Source organism: Euphorbia lathyris, chromosome 4 (genome assembly GCF_963576675.1).
Source record: "Euphorbia lathyris chromosome 4, ddEupLath1.1, whole genome shotgun sequence".
Taxonomy (NCBI): domain Eukaryota; kingdom Viridiplantae; phylum Streptophyta; class Magnoliopsida; order Malpighiales; family Euphorbiaceae; genus Euphorbia; species Euphorbia lathyris.
Genome location: NC_088913.1, coordinates 3,893,858 through 3,917,325, shown reverse-complemented (window position 1 = coordinate 3,917,325; position 23,468 = coordinate 3,893,858). Strand labels below are relative to the sequence as shown.

The following is a 23,468-nucleotide window of genomic DNA, read 5'->3' as shown; positions in this document are numbered from 1 at the left end:
ACATTAAAATCATAACATTATCAAAATTTACAACAAGATTGGCACATTCACTTTAAAATGGTTTGTGAGGGGTTAACTTCTACAGATCACTTCAAAGTGAACCTCAGTAACCCGGTACCAATTTTGAAGAGGATGAATAATTACAAGAAGTCCATACTTTTTGGGATGAATGTCTCTCACGGTGCACACTTCCCTCAAGATTGGCACACCAACTTTGAAATGGTTGGTTAGGAGAGATTGTGCCAATCTGCCAATCTCTCATAACCAACCATTTCAAAGTTGGTGTGCCAATCTTGAAGGAAAGTGTACCCCGTGAGACACATCCATCCCAAAAAGTCTGGACTTCCTGGAATTACTCATCCTCTTAAAAAATGGTACTGGATTAGTGAGGTTCACTTTGAAGTGATCTATGATCTGTTAGAAGTTAACCCCTTACCAACCACTTTAAAGTGAATGTGCTCATCTTTTGAGGGAAGTTCAACCACCTTCAGGAAAAATTAAGCGTGTTAGGCTGGAAAAAAGCAATATATTTTACTTCGCGAATCGATGTTTTTGCGATGTTTGCGAGGCCTGAAACTTGATGATCTACATCGCGAATCGATGATTTCGCGAAGTCTGCGAGTGAAATCATGAACTTTTGTACTCGCAGACTTCGCGAATTCATCGATTCGCGATGTAGATGATCAAGTTTCAGGCTTGTTCTCTTCGCAGATCTCCGCGAAATCATCGACTACACGAAGTGAATTCATGGAAAACGCAAGAAAAACAGCAGATACTTACATTTTTCGCGCCTTTCACCCTTAAAAGCGGCAATAACAATATGATAAACTGGGAAGAACGACAGAAATAACGTAGAATAACCATTTCTGGAATGGTAACAAGAAGAAAGAAACCAAGTAACGAACAGGAAGATGAAGAACCATGGCTTCGTTTTCTAGGGTCGGGAAGTTGCAGAATCAAGAGTTGAAGAGATGAAAAAGAGAAATTCATTGTGATTTGGCGAAATGGTGCAGATTTCGTGCAATTTAAAGGGAGAAAGGAAGATCAAAAGTCTTGAAATCATTAATGCAGGAGCCAACTTTTTGCGTAACCAAGGAGATAGGGGGAGCGGCAGTTCGCGAGTGGCTGGAAGTGGAAAGGTTAGTGGTATTATGGGAAAGTCACACAAAAACAATCTAGATATGTAGTGGTTTGAGTAAATGGGTTAAATATGTAAATGAGTCTCCAATTTGATCTAGATTTGTAATTTTCCCGAAAACTTTTCATAAGAAGCTTAATATGTCATGAGGAGCTTTTGAACTTGGTCCAAAAAAACTGTTTGTCTTCCTGAATTTATAGAGGGTCTAATTAACCACTAAACTTGCTTAAAATGACTTCATTAATCCTCTAAATCCACGTGGAAAAATGAGATATGATTTTGATAAATTAAAAATCATTTCATCTTGAACAAGTTTAAGGAACAATAAATCATTATAAGCAAGTTTAGAGAGATAATACGTCATTTAAACAAATTAAGGTGATAAATAAATCACTTTAAACAAGTTCAGAAACTAATAACACTCGATAAAAAGGAAAAAGAATAATCTTTGAACAGTGGCGGAACCACATTACATGCCGACAAGGAGCAACTCTTTCCCCCTCTAGATCCGTCCTCTGGTTTTGAGTAACACCAACTTTCATCACATGAGTTTGTACCAAAACCAGGGGACGGATCTATGAACATCTAGTGGTTGAGAGCTTACCTATGCCTTGAGAGGTTATGAGTTCGAATCACATCCGGGTCTGGTGGAGATTTTTCTTTCTTCTTTAATGTAAGCGCATTACGCAATTTTTTTTTAAAAAAATGTCCACAATTTCTTGTCCCACAGAATTGAATTCTTACATTACACTTCCCTTTGTGATCAGTCGTTCATGAACAATCCGTTCGTGAATAATCATGTTTATTCATGAACAACCGTATCCATTCGTGAATAATAATGTTTGTTCATGCACAATCGTATTCATTCATGAATAGATATGTGCAGTTGAGTTCTATTTATACAAAAAGGAGCTGTTAAATTTTAAATACTTGAAACCAAAACTCTCTAAAAAATTTCTGCTTTTTGTATGTTTATATTGTTCTTGTTTTTTTGCTCCGGTGATAACAAATTTACACACAGTAAGAATTCACTTATGTAATCCATTGTATCATGAGAGACAACTGTCAATAGTGATGAAATCTGTCTTAAGGAGACTGCTAATACAAGTCTCAGATTTTTCACATCCCATTCTTCAAACTTTCATATATATTTTAACTTATTTTTTTGCTAGTCCAATTTTATTGTTTATACACATTTCTGTATTCGTTCTACTTTTTTTTGGATTAATATGAGAATAAAAGGTATAGAGAAGGTTTGGGAGAATCCCAGGACCAAAAGATCAATTGCAAAAATGTTCTATTTCTCTCTCTCTCCCTCTCTCTTCGAAACTATTTTTCTTACTTCTGTGCAAAAGCTATTGCCGGAGACTGTGATGAACCCAACTATGTAAATCATCTCTTCAATTTTCATCAATTTTGATCGATAGTCAAAGTTGGGCTTAAGTGGGTGAAGAATCGTAGCCAAGGCCGGCCTACGGCCCAGGGCTATAGAGGGCCAAAAAAAATTCAAGTCTATAAATATATGAAGTAATTTTTTTATATACATATATTAATACCATTTAGATTTTAAAGGATCCAAATAATTGACATTTTAAACTTCAAAATGACCAAATTGGTTTTTTTGAATATAGATTAAAAGTTAATTTAGAAAATTTGTGAAACATATTTTTGATTTTGGATAAATAAAAATATATTTGGCGAACGTAATATTACATATCGTATAATTATAATTTTATTAGAATATATTTTAAATTTGTATGTACAATTTTCTTTTTTTAATTAAAGGAGCTCTTATATCTTATTTTACCAAGACCCATAAATTGTCAGGAAGCCCCAATCACATTGTCTTTTAAAGGACGCAATGGAACGCTCCCCATTAGATTTTTCACTGCTAAATCTACAATTTTATACCTCTTAATGAACTATAGGGAATTGTATTGAGTAAATGTAAAATGATTTTATACCTCTAAATTTTTTCTTATTATCCATCACACAATCTTGTACTTATTATCCATCGCACAATTTTTTAATCTAGCAGCATTTTTAGCTGGAGCTAGAGAAAGAGCATCATATGGAGAGCCAGAGATTGAAGACGAAGGGAGCACAGATGGAAAAGGAGAACCTGCGATATGAGGAGGAGATGAAGTAGAGTAAACAGTAGCAGAGATGGAGTATTCACCGGAGGAGTAATAATACTCGGTAGAGAAGGAGAAGAAGCTAGTGGTTTCAAAATTGGAGACGGAGTAGAAGCAGATACTGGTGGTGGTGTCAGCGGCAATCTATTCAGTAAAACTGAAGGAGCAAAAGACAACGATTGTGCGATAGCTACTAGAATCGATGAATGGGATTTTTAAGATGTAAACCAACGTTTTCTCAATGAGGTAAATAAGGGTGAAGAAGAAGTGAGAAAAATCTAAGAGAGAAAAAAAAAATAGAAAAGAGAGACAGATTTTAGGAGAGAAAAAATAGTCAAATTTTTAATTAAAAATGGTCAAAAGTCAAAATTCGCATTGACCAGCCGACAGCTAAAGTCCGATTACTGATACTTTCTAACAAAATGTAATTTAAGTATCAAAATGCGAACTAGAGTAAAATTCAAGTATCAACATTGTAATTTACTCGTTATTTATTTATATTTTTGCAAATAAATTGGTGGGTACGGACTAGTTTACTTAATTATTTATAGGGAAAAGTACAAAAATAAACCTTGTGGTTTGGCCCATTTTCGAAGTGCACCCCTGTGGTTTAAAAGTTTGCAAGTCGGTGCCTTGAACTTCATTCCGTTAGCAAAGAGGGGTAAAATTGACTAACGGTGTTAAAAGTCAAAGGAAAAATAGTTAATTTGGTCCTTATATTTAATAATTTTATAAATTAAACATCCTTATTATCTAACTATCACAAACAAACCCCAAAATAAAAAATAAAAATTCAATTATACCATCTTCTCCATTACTCTTTAATTTTTTTTTTCTTTCTCTCTCATCTTTTTTAATTTTTCTCTTTCTCTAAAATCAAGTTTCTCTCTCTAGGCGATTTCCTTTATCGGGGTCTTCTTATATACCTAGTTCCAATTCGATTTCCTTTATCGGGGTCTTCTTATATACCTAGTTTCAATTCCTTGAAGTTTCAGTTGCCTGGTTGTATCTCTTCGGATTGCTGACAACGGGATTCAAATCAATTCTTCTTCCTCTTCACAGCCTGACCTCGATGCCGATTGCAGGTTTGAAACACTTTGAAACTGTCAATTTTGATAATTTTGTTTGAATCTTGGTGTTTTCCCCAATATTCCTTTTGCTCTAACCCTTTCCCCACTTCAATTTATAGTTCATCATCATGGTTAGAAAACGAAAAATCCAATGTTGTGAATGAAGAAGATCTGGAGTATTTATATAAGCTTGTGGAAGAGAAAGATGGAGGTCCTGCTTGGATTCATATGATGGAACGTTCTACCTCAACCATGAGCTATCAAGCTTGGCGTAGAGACCTCGAGGTTTGTTTCTTTTCCTCTGAGAATTCAGCTACTTTCAGTGTTGTTTTCTTAGAATTGGTCAATTAATTAGATTGTTTTATGGGTTTGGCAGAGTGGTCCACCGCAGTACCGTAGCCGGACAGTTTTTGAGGATGCAACGCCTGAAATGGTGAGGGACTTCTTTTGGGATGACGAATATCGGTTGAAGTGGGATGACATGCTTATACACGCTTCAAGCTTAGAGGAGTGTCCTACCACAGGAACCATTGTCGGCCAGTGGATACGCAAGGTAGGAGATTGATGTTTCACTTGTTCTTCTTGGAAAAAATGTTTGATTTTGAGGTCTTTTGAGCTAAATTTATGTTCTTTTATGTTCGGTGTAGTTTCCGTTCTTTTGTAGTGACAATGAGTACATCATAGGCCGAGACAAGTAAAGTTTTGGTTCCAAAATCGACCTACACAAATGAAGGTTTCAAGTGTAGTGTACATAAGTTTTAAGAAATTATTGAACTCTGATTCTAGAGAGAGAAACTTGATTTTAGAGGGAGAAAAATTAAAAAAGATGAGAGAGAAAGAAAAAAATTAAAGAGTAATGAAGAAGATGGTATAATTGAATTTTTATTTTTTATTTTGGGGTTTGTTTGTGATAGTTAGATAATAAGAATGCTTAATTTATAAAATTATTAAATATAAGGACCAAATTAACTATTTTCCCTTTGACTTTTAACACCGTTAGTCAATTTTACCCCTCTTTGCTAACGGAATGAAGTTCAAGGCACCGACTTGCAAACTTTTAAACTACAGGGGTGCACTTCGAAAATGGGCCAAACCACAAGGTTTATTTTTGTACTTTTCCCTTATTTATATTAGGAATTAATATATTATTTTTTTTTTATACTAACCCCTATATTTGTTAAGTTATTTAAAAGAACCCCTAAATTTTACCTAATTAACTCTGAAAGGTATCCCCAAAGTATTTCTATAATTAAAAGAAAAAATAGGATACTTGTTTTGCCGTATTCCTGACGTATGCCATAATTAAAAAAAACAAGAGGATACTTGTTTTACGTTTCCCCACCTATCCTCGCATATCCCCGACGTATCCGTATCCCCGAAGTATCGGATAAGCATACGTCAACCTCTTAGAAATATCGGTGGTTCATAGATTGTAATATTCATAGCCACACTCATGGGCAAGTTTGGTTTCAAAAATATGTAGTTTTATGTTAAAGATGAACACAATTAATCACGGACAAAAGCTCGCAAAGCAACTTACGAACAAAATGTTGGGCCTAAATCGTTAATTTTGTAACAAACCAAGCATGAACAGACTAAAGTTCGGCTCGATTATAACCCTAATCACGGTCCACACCGGGTGTCATGGGGACAAACAATTTTCCATGTCCAAAACCTAACCAATTCAAGGGATTAAATGCACTGATGATCACTGAGGACATGGTTGTCTCAAAATGGTTACTCAACTTTAATCTATCTCAATAAAACTTTGAATTCTATCTTAATAAAGTCACTATGACGACTTCAAGAGAAAAAAAAAAAACTAGAAATATGACGTGACATCCACGACAAAACTAATGTGATTGCCACATAGATCACCAAAACAATATATCGCTACTACCTAGCTGACATGTGTTGTTTAGGCCATTATGTGGCAATCACGTGTCGCTTGCGGTGAAAATTGACTACTTCTCATGATGTAGTAGCCACTTCACTTTTCCACGTCACTTTTTCGATATCTTTTTGCTAGTCAGAGTGACATTAAAAGGGCGGTCCGATGCACTACACGTCTAAGGAGGGGTCCCACCACAAGGGTGTATTGGGACAAGCCTATTGGCAGAGGCCGCTCCTACGACTCGAACTCGTGACCACCTGGTCACACGAGAGCGACGTTTAACGTTACCAGTCGGAGTGACATTAAAAGGGCGGCCCGGTGCACTACGCGTCCCGGCTTAAGCGGGGATCCGGGGAGGGGTCCCACCACAAAGATGTACTGGGGTAAGCCTTTCCCTCCTGCCAATTTTTTTTTTGGCAAGAGACCGCTCGTAAAACTCGAACTCGTGACCTCTTTAGCGTTGCGATGGTCGGAGTGACATTATTGAAATAAAATTCAAAGTTTCAGTTACTTTATAACTATGAAAATTCAGTGAAAAACGGTGCATTTAACCCCAATGTAAAGCAGGAGGCGTCTATGAACAGATATACTCTTTTAACACAACCTCCAATGAAATTGAAGAACAAAATGAGAGGATTGCTAATTGATTCAGTTGAAAAAAACACAGAAATGAAAATCAGCCAGTAATCATAGTTCCAATACCTTGTTCAGACATAATTTCATGAAGCAAACAATGCTCAACTCTTCCATCAATAATACTAGCAGTTCTTACTCCCTGTGCAATTGATCTCACACAACACTTCACCTTCGGAATCATCCCGCCGGCGACCTTTTTCTCATCGATCATCTTCTTCACACCTTTTATATCAATTTCCCTCACCAAACTACTCGGATCATCTTTATCCTCAAGTATCCCAGCCACATCCGTCAATAGAATCAACTTCTCCGCCCCTAACGCCGCCGCCAATTCCCCCGCCACTGTATCAGCATTGATATTATACGATTGCCCTGACTCATCCGCTGCCACAGACGCCACCACAGGAATTCGGCCATTATCAACCAGAGGCTGAAGTGTAGTCGGATCAACCTTCGCCACTTCTCCAACAAAACCTAATTGAGCCGAATTAGGCGTTGGTCGAGCCATGAATAGACGGCCGTCCATCCCTGAGAAACCGACGGCTGTCCCGCCGGATTTGTTTATAAGCGTGACTAGATCCTTATTCACTTTCCCTACCAAAACCATTGAAACAATCTCCATCGTTTTAGCATCTGTTATACGCAAACCTTCGTGAAACGCGGGCTCGATGTTTAGCTGTTGTAGCCAATTGTTGATCTCCGGTCCGCCGCCGTGGACGAGAACAGGACGGAGGCCGACACAAGAGAGGAGGACGAGATCGCTGACCACTGAGGCTTTAAGCTCGGGGATTTTCATGGCGGCGCCGCCATACTTGACTACGATGGTTTTACCTCTGAATTTCTGGATGTAAGGGAGAGATTCGGATAAAATGTCGACTCGGGAACGGCGATCGGCGGATTCAGAGGAAGTGCCTGAGGATTTGATGGTGAGAGAAAATGGAGAATGTGAGATTGGGAAAGTGAGATCGGAGGATTTGAGAGTTTTGAGATTTGGTGATAGGAAAGAGGAAGAAAGGGATTTGGAAGAGGTTAGATTGAAGGGTGTGGAGGCCGCCGCCGCCATCTTCTTCTTTCAGTTGTGATAGCTACAGCAACAGTTAACTGAGAGTAGGTTTTTCAAAATGGGTGGCTCTGATTTGCTCATCACAACTGGTGGAGTCGGTGAGCATATGTAATTTTCAAAATGGTGGGTGGTGACCGCTAGGTGGCTCGAGCCTATGGCTATAAATAAGCCGAGCCGCTCATTCAGTGATCGGTTCAATAAAAGCTCGGTTCGGCTTGATTTGTAAATGAACTGCTCGTAAGTACGATTTACTGGTTTGGTCGTAAATGAGCCGAGATTGAGCAGACCAAAACTCAGTTTGAAAGCTCGCGAGCAGATTTGATTAGAACATTTATAAGCAAATTTTAGTTTTGTAGAAAACTATACAGTTTTGTGTTAGTTCATAAATATCTAAACTTAATATTATTACATTTGTTATTAGATGAGTTCGTTCACAAATATAATAAATGAGTAATAGACGAACTATTTGTAAGCATCTTGTTTATTTATTCACGAACTTTGCTTGTGAGCTTGTTTACGTACACAATTAAAAAGCTATTTGCGAACAAACTTCATAAATATAATTAACGATTTACTCACAAACAATTCATGGTTAGATAATTTTCTTAGTGGGAAGTCCAAAGAGGATTTTGGGCTCGAAACAAGCTCGAAGCTCGGCTCGAGCTCGTTTGTTTTCTAATGAGCTGAGCTGAACCAAGCTTGAACAAGTCAAAGCTTGGCTCGAGCTCGAGCTCGTTAATTTTACAGCGAGCCAAGCTTGAACAGATCAAAGCTCGGCTCGGTTCGATTACAACGCTACTCGAGCCTACATATCTAAGTCGGAACGTTCAAGGTCTAAAAAACCCTAGAACCTCCCGAGCCCTTAAAGACAATACTAGGAGTAACTGTGTGAATGTCTTCTTCCTTATGGAGACGCGGTTATATAAAGGTGAAGTTAAATGATTGTAGAAGAGTTTGGATGAGTTCTTTTTTGTTTGATGTGGATGCAGTTGGGAGATTAGAGGATTTATTGTTCGGGATGGAAGACGAATTTGAATGTTCAAATTTGTAGTTGTTCGTCTTACTGTATTTATTTCCACATACTTGATGACGATAGTAGTGTGAAGTGGAGAGGTGCGGGAATATATGGAGGGCCAGAAAACAGGTCAAAACACTTAATTTAGGAGCTGATGAGACTTCTCAATTCTTTGGATAAGTATCTTTTTTTTTATTATTATTTTTGACGATTTCAACGAAATTCTGAATCACTCTGAAAAGTTAGGGGACAGAAAGAAGGACCTTAAAAAGATTGAAGAATTCTAGAATTGCGTAGATACTTGTCAACTAAGAGCAGAATTTACCTAGACCAATGGGAAAGATGGAAAACAACTAGTTATGGAGGGGCTTGATCGTTTTTTTACTAATGCTAATTGGGACCAATTGTTTTATGAAACTTTCTTTCGATCATCTCCATACTCTAATTGACATTGAAGGATTACCGATGAATTCTAGGGGTAAGAAAAGATTGTTTCGATTTGAGGCAATGTGCTTGCGTGAAAGAAGCTGTAAGGATGTTATTTAGGCTGCCTGGGGGGCGAGGGAGGTGATAGAGGAGATATCCTGGGGAAATTAAAATCATGTGCTAAGGCTTTGGAAAGCTAGAATAAGGACGAATTTGGTCATGTTGGGAGGCAAATTAAGTAGAAGCAGAAGCAGATAGTTGAGCTGCAGAATGATTAGGGTACATATTCAGTTAGAAGACAAATTAAACATGAATATGAGGCGTTGAGGGCTACTTTTATTGGAAGAGGTTATGTGACAACAACGTTCTCGAGCTGAATGGTTGTGGGGGGTGATAAGAATACGACATTCTTTCAATCGAAGGCGTCTACTTGAAGGAAGACGATTCGCTGATGAAATTGCAAGACGAATATGGAAATTGGTTTGTTGGGGATGATAAAATAACGAAGTTGGTGAGGAATTATTTTTCCACTGTTTTTTTCTCATCTAATCCTTCTGATGTTGATGATGTAGTCCGAAAAATGATGAGCAAGATAGAAACGGATGGGAAGGCAGCGCTAGCAGCCCCGTATGATCAGAGTGTAGTGGAGGCAACAAATAAGGCGAGTAACCCGAACAAATCTCCTAGACCTGACGGGATGACATGGCTTTTTTTCCAAGCAAACTAAGATTTGGTTGAGGGCAAGGTGATCGATTTTGTTCTAAAATTCCTTAAGACATGTGAGATGCCAATTTTGGAAAATAGGTTATGCAATAGAATATTTAAATTTTTTATAACTATTTCCTTAACCCGATGAGCTTATTATGTCGTTATTCGGCAATAATAATTAAATGATTCAAAAAGCATAAACAATTTATCTTTTGAAGCAACTACTATTGGCGTAGTATACTACAGAAGGTTGAACGAACAATCAATGAACAAACTTTGATTAACAACCAAATATACCTCTACATATAGTCAACATGAATGTCAGACGAAAGGTAAAACTCGAACACAAACTATTTAATTTTCGGGTAAATAATTCGATTAGTGACTTAGTATATGTTAGCCGAAATCTTTAGTAATATTTATAGGAGATTTATTAGATAATTTGTCTTCTAATCGGATTAGGTTTAGCTGAATAAGCTAAATCATATAAGAACTAGAATAATTAATTATTACTAACTCAATATTATATATATATATATAAAACTAAAGTTAGTTCTTAATATAAACATTAATAACATTTAAATTTCTTATTAGGATTATAATTGACTTAATTAATTTATAAAAAATGATAATCTAATTATAATTAAACAACAAATTAATTAAATAATTACACCCTAATTTTTCTATATATATTTCGACCCATATCAATTTCTCTTTTTGATTGGAACAATTTTAAAATTATAATTTCCCTTGGTTTTTAATTCACAGTGTGTGACCCATTATGTTCTTACCATAACTAGTCGTATACGTTTATTGTAATTCACTTAACGCTGAATCAAATAGAAAATTAACTGTTCTTACCATAACTAGTCGTATACGTTTATTGTAATTCACTTAACGCTGAATCAAATAGAAAATTAACTCCTTAATTTCTAACTATTAATTATATCAGAACTAATCCAACTAAATGTATAACGGAGTGAGTGCCTCGACCTAAGAAGGAAGTGTCTCACTCCTCTAAAAGCTATAAGTAGTCAAATTGATTTTGACTTTTTACCTTTCCGTAAATAGTTGCAGTCTAATTTGATCATTCGTCAACTATATCCAAAACGAATCATGACTATTGAAACTTTCAAGTCACATATACAAAGACATTTGTTTACTTGCTCAAGTTGAATTCACTCCAGAAAGATAGGCTGAATGAAATCTCCATTTCCATTCTTAATTTACCACCTTTCAAGGATTTAGAGTAATTCTACCACAAGTGGCCTAAGATATATCTCTCATTTATCGAGAGTGATGAATGTCAATCTATCATACAACTACCATGTGATTACTTCAAATGATACTCATAAGTTGCCTAAGGCACACCCAAATGGATCATGTATGATAACAAAACTAAAGTATCACACTATATAATCTAGAACACTCTTGATGAATTTGAGTCCGAGGATTAGTTACACTTACTATCACAAAAGAGATAAGACAGGTGACATCTGGTAGATTTATCCATCATGTTATCTCATGCCGGATATCTAATGCATATGAACCATTCATACACATCCATGCAACTGCCTAGATATCTCCATATCTAAAGTTTGTGAGGCCAGCTCCATGTTTCACAAACATGATACAATGTTACATACAAGTCTTAATGGCTTTATATCAATCATGTAATATAATGCTTGACTTGGGATGTTTAAGTTTATTACTCCCTCCATTCCATTATATAAGTCATTCTAGGGTATTTCACACAAATTAAGAAATATATTGGTTAACTAAAAAAAATTCTCTCTCGTGTCACTATTGGGCAATAAGCATTGGAATATTAAAAAACACATGTACCAATACAAAAAATAATTATCTCTCATATCACTATTGGGCAATAAACATTGGAATCCTAGAAAGACTTATATTTTGGAAAAAAACTCAATTGCTAGAATGACTTATAAAAAGGAATGGAGGGAGTATCATTTAATTAGATTTATAAAGTATAGTCACTATAAGAAAATAGCTTATCAGCAGTGAAAATTACAGGCAGAATAATTTCCGATGCTGATCACCAATGGAAAAACAGTGGAATTGAAATTTGACCAGGGATTTAATGTATTTGCAGCAGAACCGTTGCTATAAATATTCAGCAGTAAATTTACTAGCGGATATTTTAAGACGTTCGATGGAATTCCATTGGTAATTAAAAATAATAATAATGATCATATTTTAATTTTTTTTAATCTTTAACTTTTTTTAATTGGCTAGAACCCTAATTTTACAAAGGCGAGAATTTCCTTTTATTCTCCCTCCATTTTTTTTTGTGATTTCTAGGCCAAATTTCCATCATTCTCTCTGATTCCGCACACCATCCCCTCACCCATTTCTTTTTCTCTCTCGATTTATCACCATTACCTTGCTTCTCTCTATCTAGTCGATCTCCAACATGGCAAACAAAATCAACCTCAATTCACCTCTTCTCATCTATTAGCATCTCTCTTTGTTTCTTCTTCTAGTTATATGGTTCTCCTTTTTCTTCGTTTTTTCCATTTTCGGTGATATCTGTTAGCACCGTTTTATATAGAGTCTTAGGTATGGTTTACGCCTCATTTATATGCTTTTATTACCTTTATGCCCTGGTTTATGATGTTTTCTCTTTAATTTATGTTTGATGTATGTTCTAAGATGTTTCAGGAACAATCAAGCAAGAAACGGAGTGAAACGAAGCAAAAAGAAGGATAAATCAAATGATAGCTTGGTATACCAACCTTGCTCGGCGAGTAACCAACTTGCTTGTCGATACTTCTCACTGGACGAGCAGTCAACCAGTGTAATGACCAAGGCACAAAGTCAACTCAAAACTCACGAATTTGACTCACTACTCAGCGAGCAAAGACACCCCTGCTCGGAGAGTAGCAACAAAAGATAAGTTCAATTCTACTTCAATTCTTACTCGATGTTTCATTCCAAATCAATCTCAAAGCTTCACAACACGACTCCAAAGTGGAAAGAGAACATAATTAGACCAGGGATAGGAATCAAAACACTATAATAGGGGCCTATACCATGTAATTAGGGATCCAATTTTATCTTAGTTCAGTTATAGCTTTAGTTTACGTTTATAGTTCGTTTTTACTTTCAAGCTACTTCAGATTCGAATTTTGTATTAGCAGCCAACGTACATTCTTTCCTTAGTTGTAAGATATCAATATCGGTTTGTCTTCACCCTTTGTTCATTATTTACTTATTGAATTCAATTCCTTTCATTCGTATTTCTCTATCATTTAAATTCCAATAACATAATCAATAAGCATAAGATCACCTTCTATTCATCTTTCCCCCATTCCGTGCCTTAGGTTAGACACGAGCTAAATCACCTTTGGGCTAAGATTATGGTGAACCGTGTTTAACGAGTATGGTTTAATTTAGCTATTGTTCAAAAGTGTGTTGTGAAAATTAATTAAACGAAAGATTCAGTTAGGGTTCTTTACTTATCTTATGCTAAGAAACCTAAACAAGTAACTAGTAATAAGAGTGGAATTGTGAAACCTAGTCAAGTAAATGATTCAACTGAGTAACCTAACTTTACCTATTCCTTAACCGTATAGTGCGGCTTTGTAGTCTAAGTCACGACTTAACTTTAGCTTTCACCATAGTTTATGCTTCTTAGTAACTTAAGGATTTTTCCTAACCAATCATTGGCCTAAAGAATTAGGAATAAAGTTAGTAATTCTAGGTCGGGACTAATATCTTCTTAGGAAAGCTATCGTCTTTAGTTTATAGCTTTATTACAACACTACTTAGTTAAATATGATAGGAGTTAGGCACGGGAATCCTCGATCTTAGCCTTTCACTCATCCATTAAAAACTGTTATTAATCTTTGCTTTTAATTAACTTTAGTTTTAGAAATATACAAATCCAACCACTCTAGCATTCGTTAGTTAATATAGAACTTTAATCGAATAGGGAATTGGAAACTAGTCTCTGTGGATTGATATCGTTCTTAGGAACGTTCACTACTTGAAACGATAGAGTTCACTTGCTCTTAGGAGTTAGGTATATTTTATCCCGATCAATATCTTCACTGAATCTCACTGTCTATCCCTACAATGTGACATATGAAGATCGATTTTGCCTCCATGTTTGTATATGTCCATATGACTAAAAAAACTCAGTCCTATTATATTTTGGGTTATTTTCATTTTTTGGATTTCAGGATTAATAGATTCAAAGTGAGACAGTAAAAGAGAAGCAAAAGTAGGAGGACAAGAGAGGAGTAACAACCATGTGTTCACTACTATATTAATGTTCTTTTAAGGTAATTGTTGTAAATGTGTTTATTCTTTATTTTATTGTGTTAACTTAGTTTAATTTTTGTATGAATTAGGGATTTTGGAAAAAAAAATTGGGTTTAATGAAAATGTGCAGTATTTATTCATATTTCTTTAAAACACACCATAACTTAGTTCCATTTTTTAAATGGCATTTGTTCTGTCCTTACATAAGACATCACTATCAGATTTCTTTTCAAGTGTTAAGAAAAGAAAAGAGCAAAGCTTCTATGTCTTGGTAATGTGGAAGTGAGAAATCTAGTCAAGCAATTGCTTTGAAAATAAGAAGCTTATATTCCTTGGTATATTATATATGGACTCTAGCAAGTGTACTAGGTTTGTGTAGTGTTGGCAAAACCAAGTATCATTTCCACAGGGATTGAGAATTAAACTATGTGAATTATTACCTTCACGGCTAGAAAACATTAAGTGAGAGTTGATTGTTGTTAAATTGAACATACAAGAAAATACTGCGTCCCCGATGTACTGGAAGCAAGCCTTCCCTTGCCAATTTTTTTAACAATAGGCCGCTCCTAAGACTCAAACCCGTGACCTTCGGTCACACGACAACAACGTTTTACCATTGCGCCAAGGCTCGCCCTCTATTCAATGAGTGTGTATATGAATATAAATATGTATAAAGCATGTAGTAAAGGAAGAAGATGCTTCATGTTACTAATTGGTTGTTGTTCTGTTTATGGTTGAATAGATATGAACTGATTGGCCATTTAGTTCATGTTAGTAAAGGTCAGTGAAGGCATATGTATCTTTTGCTTGGATACACTGATTTCACTGTATTCATTATGAGATTCACTAACAAAAAGGGTGGGTCTTTTATTGGGGTTTAGTGTCCTATAGACAATTGTTCTAGGATACAAACTTAATATAAATGAAGTGTTCTTTATATCATTTGTTTTAATGAGATATATGTTTTATAACTATATAAAGGCAATCCCTTTTACGAACTAAATAAAGTCTAATAAAAGGAAATCCGTAAGTTTGTTTAAAGTGATCATAAAGTGTTCATACAAGCATGAAGTGAGACTAAACTTTATGATAAACTAATAAACTTAAAACCACCCCAAGTCAAGTGATATGCCCAGGATTGACATATCAATGTTGAGACTTGCATGTAACAATGTCTTCTGTCTGACAGAAAGCTGATCTCACAAGCTTCATATATACAGATATCTGGACAGTTACGTGGATCCAATGAAAGGGAGTTCATTAGGATTGGGGATCCGATTTGAGATAACAGGATGGGTAGATTCATCCTTGTCACATGTTCATCTCTTGGTATTAATAGGTATAACTAATCCTCAGACTCAAAGGAATGTTAATTGGTCATTCTGAATTACTGAATGTGAGACTTTGATCCTGTTGTAACACGATCCTTAACAGAGATGACTCTGCGGTGTGAACAACAAAGGTTGGGTGTCACAGGAGGTAATTTCAGGATAGTTATACATTAGATTGAGCATTTATCACTCCCGATAAATGGGAGATACATCCAAGGATCGCTTGTGGAAGACTCGACTCTAAATCCTTGCAAGGTGATAGCTTAAGACTTGAAATACAAATTTCACTTAACCTATCTATTTGAGTTGACTCGGCCTGTACAAGTAAAACGAACGTCTCGCTATATATGACTTGACATCATCCATAGTCATAAGATTCAGTTCAAGGATGTAGTTGATAAAGGATCGAATTATACTGTAACTAATACGGAAATGTTAACGACAGAATCAACCTGTCTTCTTATGGCTCTGGGGGAATGATTACGGACTTGCTAATCACATACTCTGTACATCATTCCATTATGCAAAGATTAAATATAATTCTTTGAAAATTAATTTAATAGTTGCATACGGCCAGAAGTAATAGGAACCTAATGGGTCACACATAAGACTTGTAACCTAAAAGAGAGATAGATGTTAATTAATTGATGGAAGCCCAATTGAGCCTAATGAGGCCCATGGACCATAAGGGGGGTCGAAATTCATGTATAATACAACAACAACAACAACAAAGCCTTAGTCCTGAAATGATTCGGGGTCGGCTAACATGAACCATCATATAAAACCGTGAAAGTCAAGTCGTGTCAGCGACACAGATTCGCTCCCTCCAATCCGTCCTATCCACTACCATATTTTCCTCAATTCCCAGTAAACTCATATCACTCTCGATCACCCTCCTCCAAGTTTGCTTAGGTCTTCCCCTACCCCTCACCACTACATCCCTTTGCCACTCTTCGATTCTCCTAACCGGCGCATCAAGCGCTCTACGTCTCACATGGCCAAACCACCTTAGTCGGTTTTCTCTCATTTTATTCTCAATAGATGTGACCCCTACTTTTGTCCTAATTATTTCATTACGCACCCGGTCCTTTCTCGTATGACCACACATCCATCTCAACATACGCATCTCCGCCACCGACATCTTATGGATGTGGCAGTGTTTCACTGCCCAACACTCCGTACCATATAACAATGCTGGTCTAATTGCCGTCCGGTAGAATTTTCCCTTCAATCTATTAGGCATGCCGGGATCACAAAGGAAACCCGTAGTACTCTTCCACTTCGACCAACCAGCTTTAATCCTATGAGCAACATCTCCATCTACTTCTCCATCCGTTTGGATAATAGATCCTAAATACCGGAAGCAATCCGAGGCCTGAAATTCATGTATAATACATGAATGATTAATTTGATTTTAATCAATCCTAATTAGATTAGGATTATGAATTAAATTAATTAAAAGATAAATAAGTTAGGAGTTTTAATTAGATTATAATACTCCTATTATTATCCAATAAGGTTATTATTATTATCCTTAATATATTAGATATATAATGAGATAATAATTAGGAATTCTATTCCAAATTAAATTTCTATTCAGTAACCTAATTCTATCTAACTAGGGATTAGATACAAGAGATTATAAATACCCTCCTATATAGGAATTTCGGCCAACACACTAAAGGCTAACCCTAAGTGATTTTCGAAATCCATCCCTAAGAGCAAGAGAGAGAATTTCGACACCCAGTTTGAGGACAAGATTTTCCACGGCTTCATTTCGATCAATTGATTTCATCTATTTCTTTTATCCTTGATCTTGTGTTGATTAGTTAGAGGCAATCTATTTTGGTTGCTACTCAACGGTTGATTCTAACTTAATCTTCCTGTGTTTTATTTTGTGCTTGGAAACTCGGAGAAGAGTTGTGGGCACTTCATTAACAACGGTAGATTGATCATCAAAAGGTAATTCTTCTTATCCCTCTTTATATGAAATAACGATTAACGGATCCTAGGGTTAATGGAAATAGGTTAAAATTTTTATATTTCCGCCGCTATACCTTAGCCTAATTTCCAACAGTGGTATCAGAGCCATCGTTAAATCTGTTATTTCATATATGAAAATTTAGAAGTTTTTCAATAGGATTGAATGAATATTTATAGTTAGGATTAGTTAACAAATTGTTTTGATTAATTAATTCTAAAGATAAATAAGTTTTAATTAATTGTTAATTAAAATAGATTATGCATATGTTCCTAATTATTTTGGTTGATAATCATCATAACAAAATCTATTAGTTTTATAGTTAGGTTGATAAAATCAGTTTTTTTAATTCTAAAGATAAAACGGAAATCTATAGTAGTTTTTCCTATTTTCTGAAATCGTTTTAAAACTGATATGTGTATATTTAAAATTATTTAAAAAAAAAATACGATAGCGGCTTGGGTCGCACCTCGCGGCGCGACCAGCCGCGTGCGGTGTCTGGGCCGCCGCTGCCGCAAGGCAGCGGCGTTTTCAACCGCCAGAGGGCTGCTGCCAAACGGCAGCAGCCCGACCCCGGCCCCGGCCCGAAACCCACTTAATTTTAATTAGTTAAAATTAGTTTTAAATATATTTTAAATATATATGTTTCGGGAATTGATAGTTTTCTGTTTTGATTATTGAATGAAAATTTATTTAAAAGTTTGTTTTACCAATTTGTAAATCAAAATGTTAAATGAATTGACGTTTTGTATAGTTATATTAATCTAAGGATTAATATAAAGATACGAAACTATTAGAAGTAAAATTAGATGAAGTTAATTTAATAAGTTAATGTGATTAACCTAAATATTACATAAAATAGTTATGTAATCAACCAATTAAATTTATTTAATTGAGTCTATGCATGTTTGGAGTTATGGACATATTTGGACCCTCTTTTAGTCTTTTGGTATTTTTGAAATAGGGCATGCGAGTCCTGCATTTCTACTATCTATTGTAATTTCTCCTTTCATCTAATTCCCTTCAATTCAATTGAAGTTTTCTTTAGTAGTATAGAAATTAATATGTAATTTCAAGGCGCCATGGAGAAGACGGAGGACCTAAAGAGAAATATGTAATAGTTAGTATTTCCTTAGGTTTGCCCTTTTATTCCGTTTCTGACTCGACGGAATAATTTAGATGATATGTCCATACGCCAATGTATGTGAATGTATGTGTCTGATGTATGCTAAAGCAAATCAAGACTAAGTTAGATTATGAGACCTAAAATAAAATCCCTTATTAAAAAGTTAAGTAAATAAGCAAGTTATTAAAATCGGTTGCCCCTCCCTAATATTATAATTCAGCCGGCAGTACTGAAGGCCTTTGGGTTGTTGAGTAAACTCAAGCTCGGGGTCTTATGGTAACACTTGAATTATCGAAAATCATTTTTCATGAATATGGGGTAATACTTAAATTAGTTTATGATAATTGGATGAGTAAACTCATGTTGTCATAAACTAATGGGCAATATGGTTGGGATTAATATGAATAGCATATTAGTTACTAATGTGGTTAGTAACCCAATAACCTAGGAATCACATTAAGGATGTGATTGATTACATGAATCTACCTAATGAATGAGACTAGCTTGTTGAGTAAACTCAAGGCGAAATCTCAGGAGTTAGGATCCTATCTCACTAAAGGATTTATGAAATTCTTTGAATTAATATGGAGGGCTATTAATTTGGTAAAATAGTGGGAGCAATCTAAAATAAACTAAAAGGCCTATAATTTTAGATTGATATACTTTAAGCAAATGAATGACATACGTTTACTCTTTCTCACTCCCAGGTTTAATTAAACACACTCTTAAAATCATGACTAACACCAATCTGCAAAACATACTTACCGATAACAAATTGAATGGTTCAAATTTCACCGACTGGTATCGCAACCTCAAAACTGTTTTGAAGTTCGAGAGGAAAGGTTATGTACTTGATACACCAATACCCCCTTACCCAGCGGATGATGCTCCCTACTAAGAATTTTATGCTTACTTGAAGCATAAAGCTGATGACGATCAAGCAGAAGACATCATACTTGCACCCTTGACACCAGAAGTAAAAAGGCAACTACATTCAGATATGGATGCCTATTCCATGGTCAAGCACCTAAAAGAGTCATTTGTGAATGAAACTCGGTGCGAGCACTTCGAAATAACAAAGGAGTTATATAAAAGCAAGATGCAGGTGGGCACATCTGTAATGGCACATTGTGCCAAGATGATCAACCTTATCACTAAGTTTTATATTATTGGAGATGCGATGGACCATGAACTAAGTGAAAACTTACTTCTTCAGTCCCTCCCCGAGAGTTACTCACAGTTCATCATGAACTACCAAATGAGTGGCTTGCAAACCTCTCTTGTAGAGCTTGCACATATGATCGAGTCATTCGAGCCCATTATAAAAGAAAACGAGGAGATACTGGCCATTGCTATTGAAGGATCAAGGAAAAGGAAAGGGATCACTCCCGATCCAAACCATCTTGATAAAGGCAAGGAGGCTGTGCTCATCGAAACGAAGGGAAAGGAATTGAAGAAGCCCAAAGGAAAGTGCTATTATTGTGGTGACTTTGGGCATTAGAAGAGAAATTGTTCTTTCTTCCTAGCTACCCTCAAGAAGGGAAAAGCCGGGACTTCAACATCTGATATGTTTTATATTGAAATAAATATAGTTTCATAGTCTGAATCTTGGGTACTTGATACCGGATGTGGATCTCATATTTGTACAAATATGCAGGAGCTAAAACAGACTAAGGAACTAAAGAAAGGAAGCATAAACTTGCGAGTAGGAAATGGAGCAAGAGTTGCCGCCCTCGCAATTGGAGATTATGTTTTGAATTTGCCCTCTGGGCTTGTAATAGAATTAAGGAACTGTTTGTATGTTCCACAAATGTCTCGCAACATTATTTCTATTAGCTGTCTTATTGACGACGGTTTTCATATTTCAATAAAAGACAAACATTGTGATTTTTATAAAGATTCGATCTTTTATTTTTCAGGAATATCACAAAATGGGATTTATGTGTTAGATGACAAAATTTATGTTTTCGCAATTGATACCAAAAGACATAAGCTAGATAACTCAACTTACTTGTGGCATTGTCGTTTAGGCCATATAAACAAGAGACGCATGCTAAAGCTACATTCAGATGGGCTTATAGATCCAATCGATCCTGAAGCATTGGAAACATGTGAATCATGTTTAAAAGGTAAAATGACAAAGACACCCTTTAGCAATAAAGGTGAGCATGTACCAGACACTCTAGGACTTATTCATTCAGATGTATGCAGTCCTATGTCAGTCCAAGCAAGAGGAGGATTCAGATTCTTCATAAGCTTCATAGATGACCATACCCGATATGGTTACATCTACTTGATGAAGCACAAATCAGAAGCTTTTGAGAAATTCAAATGCTTCAAGAATGAAGTAGAAAATCAATTAGGAAAGAAAATAAAGACACTTCGATCAGATCGAGGTGGCGAATATCTTTCAGATGATTTTCTGAATTATCTAACTGAATGTGGGATATGCTCACAATGGACACCTCCCTATGCATCACAACACAATGGTGTATCCGAGAGGAGAAACCGTACCCTACTAGATATGGTATGATCCATGATGAGCATGGCCTTACTTCCAAAGACGTTCTGGGGCTATGCCTTAGAAACTGCCCTTTTCACCCTAAACCGAGTACCAACTAAATCCGCTAGTTCCACACCATATGAATTGTTCATTAGTAGGAAACCCGTGTTTTCATTTATGAGAGTATAGGGTTGTTCAGCATTTGTCAAACGCATTGCGTCCGACAAACTAGATTCAAAATCTGATAAATGTTTCTTCATTGGATACCCTAAGGAAACTATAGGATATTACTTCTATCATCCAGATGATCAGAAAGTAATAGTATCCAAGCATGCAACCTTCTTAGAGAAAGAGTTCTCGAAGAAACACAAAAGGGAAGCATGATTGAACTTGACGAAGTTCAAGAAAAAGAAACATCGACTGAAACAACAGAGGCGGTTGAGGTACCCGAAGATGTCCCATTAGATGAGACTCCAGTGCCACCTATTCGTAGATCACAAAGAGTTTGTGAACTCCCAGTTAGATATGGTTTTCTAGTGGGAGATGATAATGAGGTTCCCGTGTTAGACGACGAACCCGAAAACTATGCAGAGGCTCTTACTAGTCCAGATTCTAAAGCATGGCTTGAGGCCATGGATTCTGAAATGGATTCCATATATACTAACCAAGTGTGGACTTTGGTTGATCCACCCGAAGGGATAAAACCCATTGGGTACAGGTGGATCTTCAAAAAGAAGACTGACGTGGATGGAAAGGTTAGCACCTACAAAGCTAGGTTAGCAGCGAAAGGATATCGTCAGAAGCAAGGAATTGATTATGATGAAACTTTCTCTCTTATGGCTATGTCCAAATCAATCAGAATCATGCTTGCTATTGCTGCTCACTACGATTATGAGATTTGGCAAATGGATGTGAAAACAGCTTTCCTAAACGGAAACCTGCTTGAGGATGTATATATGATGCAACCTAAAGGTTTCATATCAAAGGATGCAAACAAAGTTTGCAAACTTCAGAGATCCATTTATGGACTCAAGCAAGCATCGAGAAGCTGGAATAAGCGTTTTGACGAAACCATAAAACAATTTGGTTTCGAACAAAATTGCGAAGAAGCTTGCATTTACAAGAAAGCAAGTGGGAGCTCTATAGCATTTCTCATACTATATGTGGACGATATATTATTAATGGGAAATGACATTGCTCTACTACAGTCGGTAAAAGTATGGTTATCTGGTAACTTCTCAATGAAGGACCTTGGTGAAGCAGCTTATATATTTGGTATAAAGATCTACAGAGATAGATCGAGAAGACTGCTTGGTCTTTCAAAGGCTACATACATTGAAAAGGTGCTAAATCGGTTTAGCATGCTTGAATAGGAACGAGGTAACTTACCCATGCTACATGGAGTAAAGTTAAACAATCATCAATGTCCTAAAACCGATGATGACAAAAGACACATGGCTGTAGTCCCGTACGCCAGCGCAATCGGTTCGATTTTGTATGCTATGCTATATACTAGACCTGACATAGCGTTCGCGTTAAGTATAACGAGTCGTTACCAAGGAAATCCGAGAGACGAGCATTGGATTACCGTCAAGAACATTCTTAAGTACTTGAGAAGAACTAAAGATATGTTCCTAGTGTACGGAGAAGGTGATCTGAAAATAGAAGGATTTTCAGACGCAAGTCATCTCATAGATGAGAATGCTTTTAAATCCCAATCAGGATACATGTTTATCTTGAATGGGGGCGCAGTTAGTTGGAAAAGTTCCAAGCAGGGAAGCATAGCTTTCTCTACGACCGAGTCAGAGTATATCGCAGCTGCGGAAGCAGCAAAGGAAGCGGTTTGGATTAGAAAGTTCATTACAGAACTTGGTGTGGTGCCTGACATTGAAAATCCCATTACACTGTATTGTGATAACAATAGAGCCATTGCGCAAGCAAAGGAACCACGGTCTCATAATGCATCCAAGCATTACCTAAAGCGATACCACATTGGAAGAGAGATTGTGGCTAGAGGAGATGTGAGAATAGAAAGAGTACATACAGAGGACAACATTGCAGATCCGTTGACAAAGCCCTTAACCCAGAGAGCACATGATCGTCATCTAACTTCTACTGGGATAAGTTTTAGAAACAATTGTCTTTAGTCCAA

General features: G+C 36.2%; 2 protein-coding genes across 2 annotated transcripts; one reads left to right on the top strand and one right to left on the bottom strand.

The window, feature by feature from the left end:
- Nucleotides 1–4,164: 4,164 nt before the first annotated feature.
- Nucleotides 4,165–5,041, top strand: LOC136227025 (uncharacterized). Its single transcript, XM_066015757.1, has 4 exons — nucleotides 4,165–4,358; nucleotides 4,463–4,628; nucleotides 4,720–4,896; nucleotides 4,991–5,041. The coding sequence occupies exons 2-4, from the start codon at nucleotides 4,572–4,574 to the stop codon at nucleotides 5,039–5,041; spliced, it is 285 nt and encodes a 94-aa protein (XP_065871829.1). The 5' UTR covers nucleotides 4,165–4,358; nucleotides 4,463–4,571.
- A 1,788-nt stretch (nucleotides 5,042–6,829) lies between these two features.
- On the bottom strand, nucleotides 6,830–8,074 carry LOC136227470 (acetylglutamate kinase, chloroplastic). Its single transcript, XM_066016151.1, has one exon. It carries the CDS (start codon nucleotides 7,934–7,936, stop codon nucleotides 6,914–6,916), a length of 1,023 nt encoding a protein of 340 aa, XP_065872223.1. The 5' UTR covers nucleotides 7,937–8,074; the 3' UTR covers nucleotides 6,830–6,913.
- Between the last annotated feature and the right edge of the window lie 15,394 nt (nucleotides 8,075–23,468).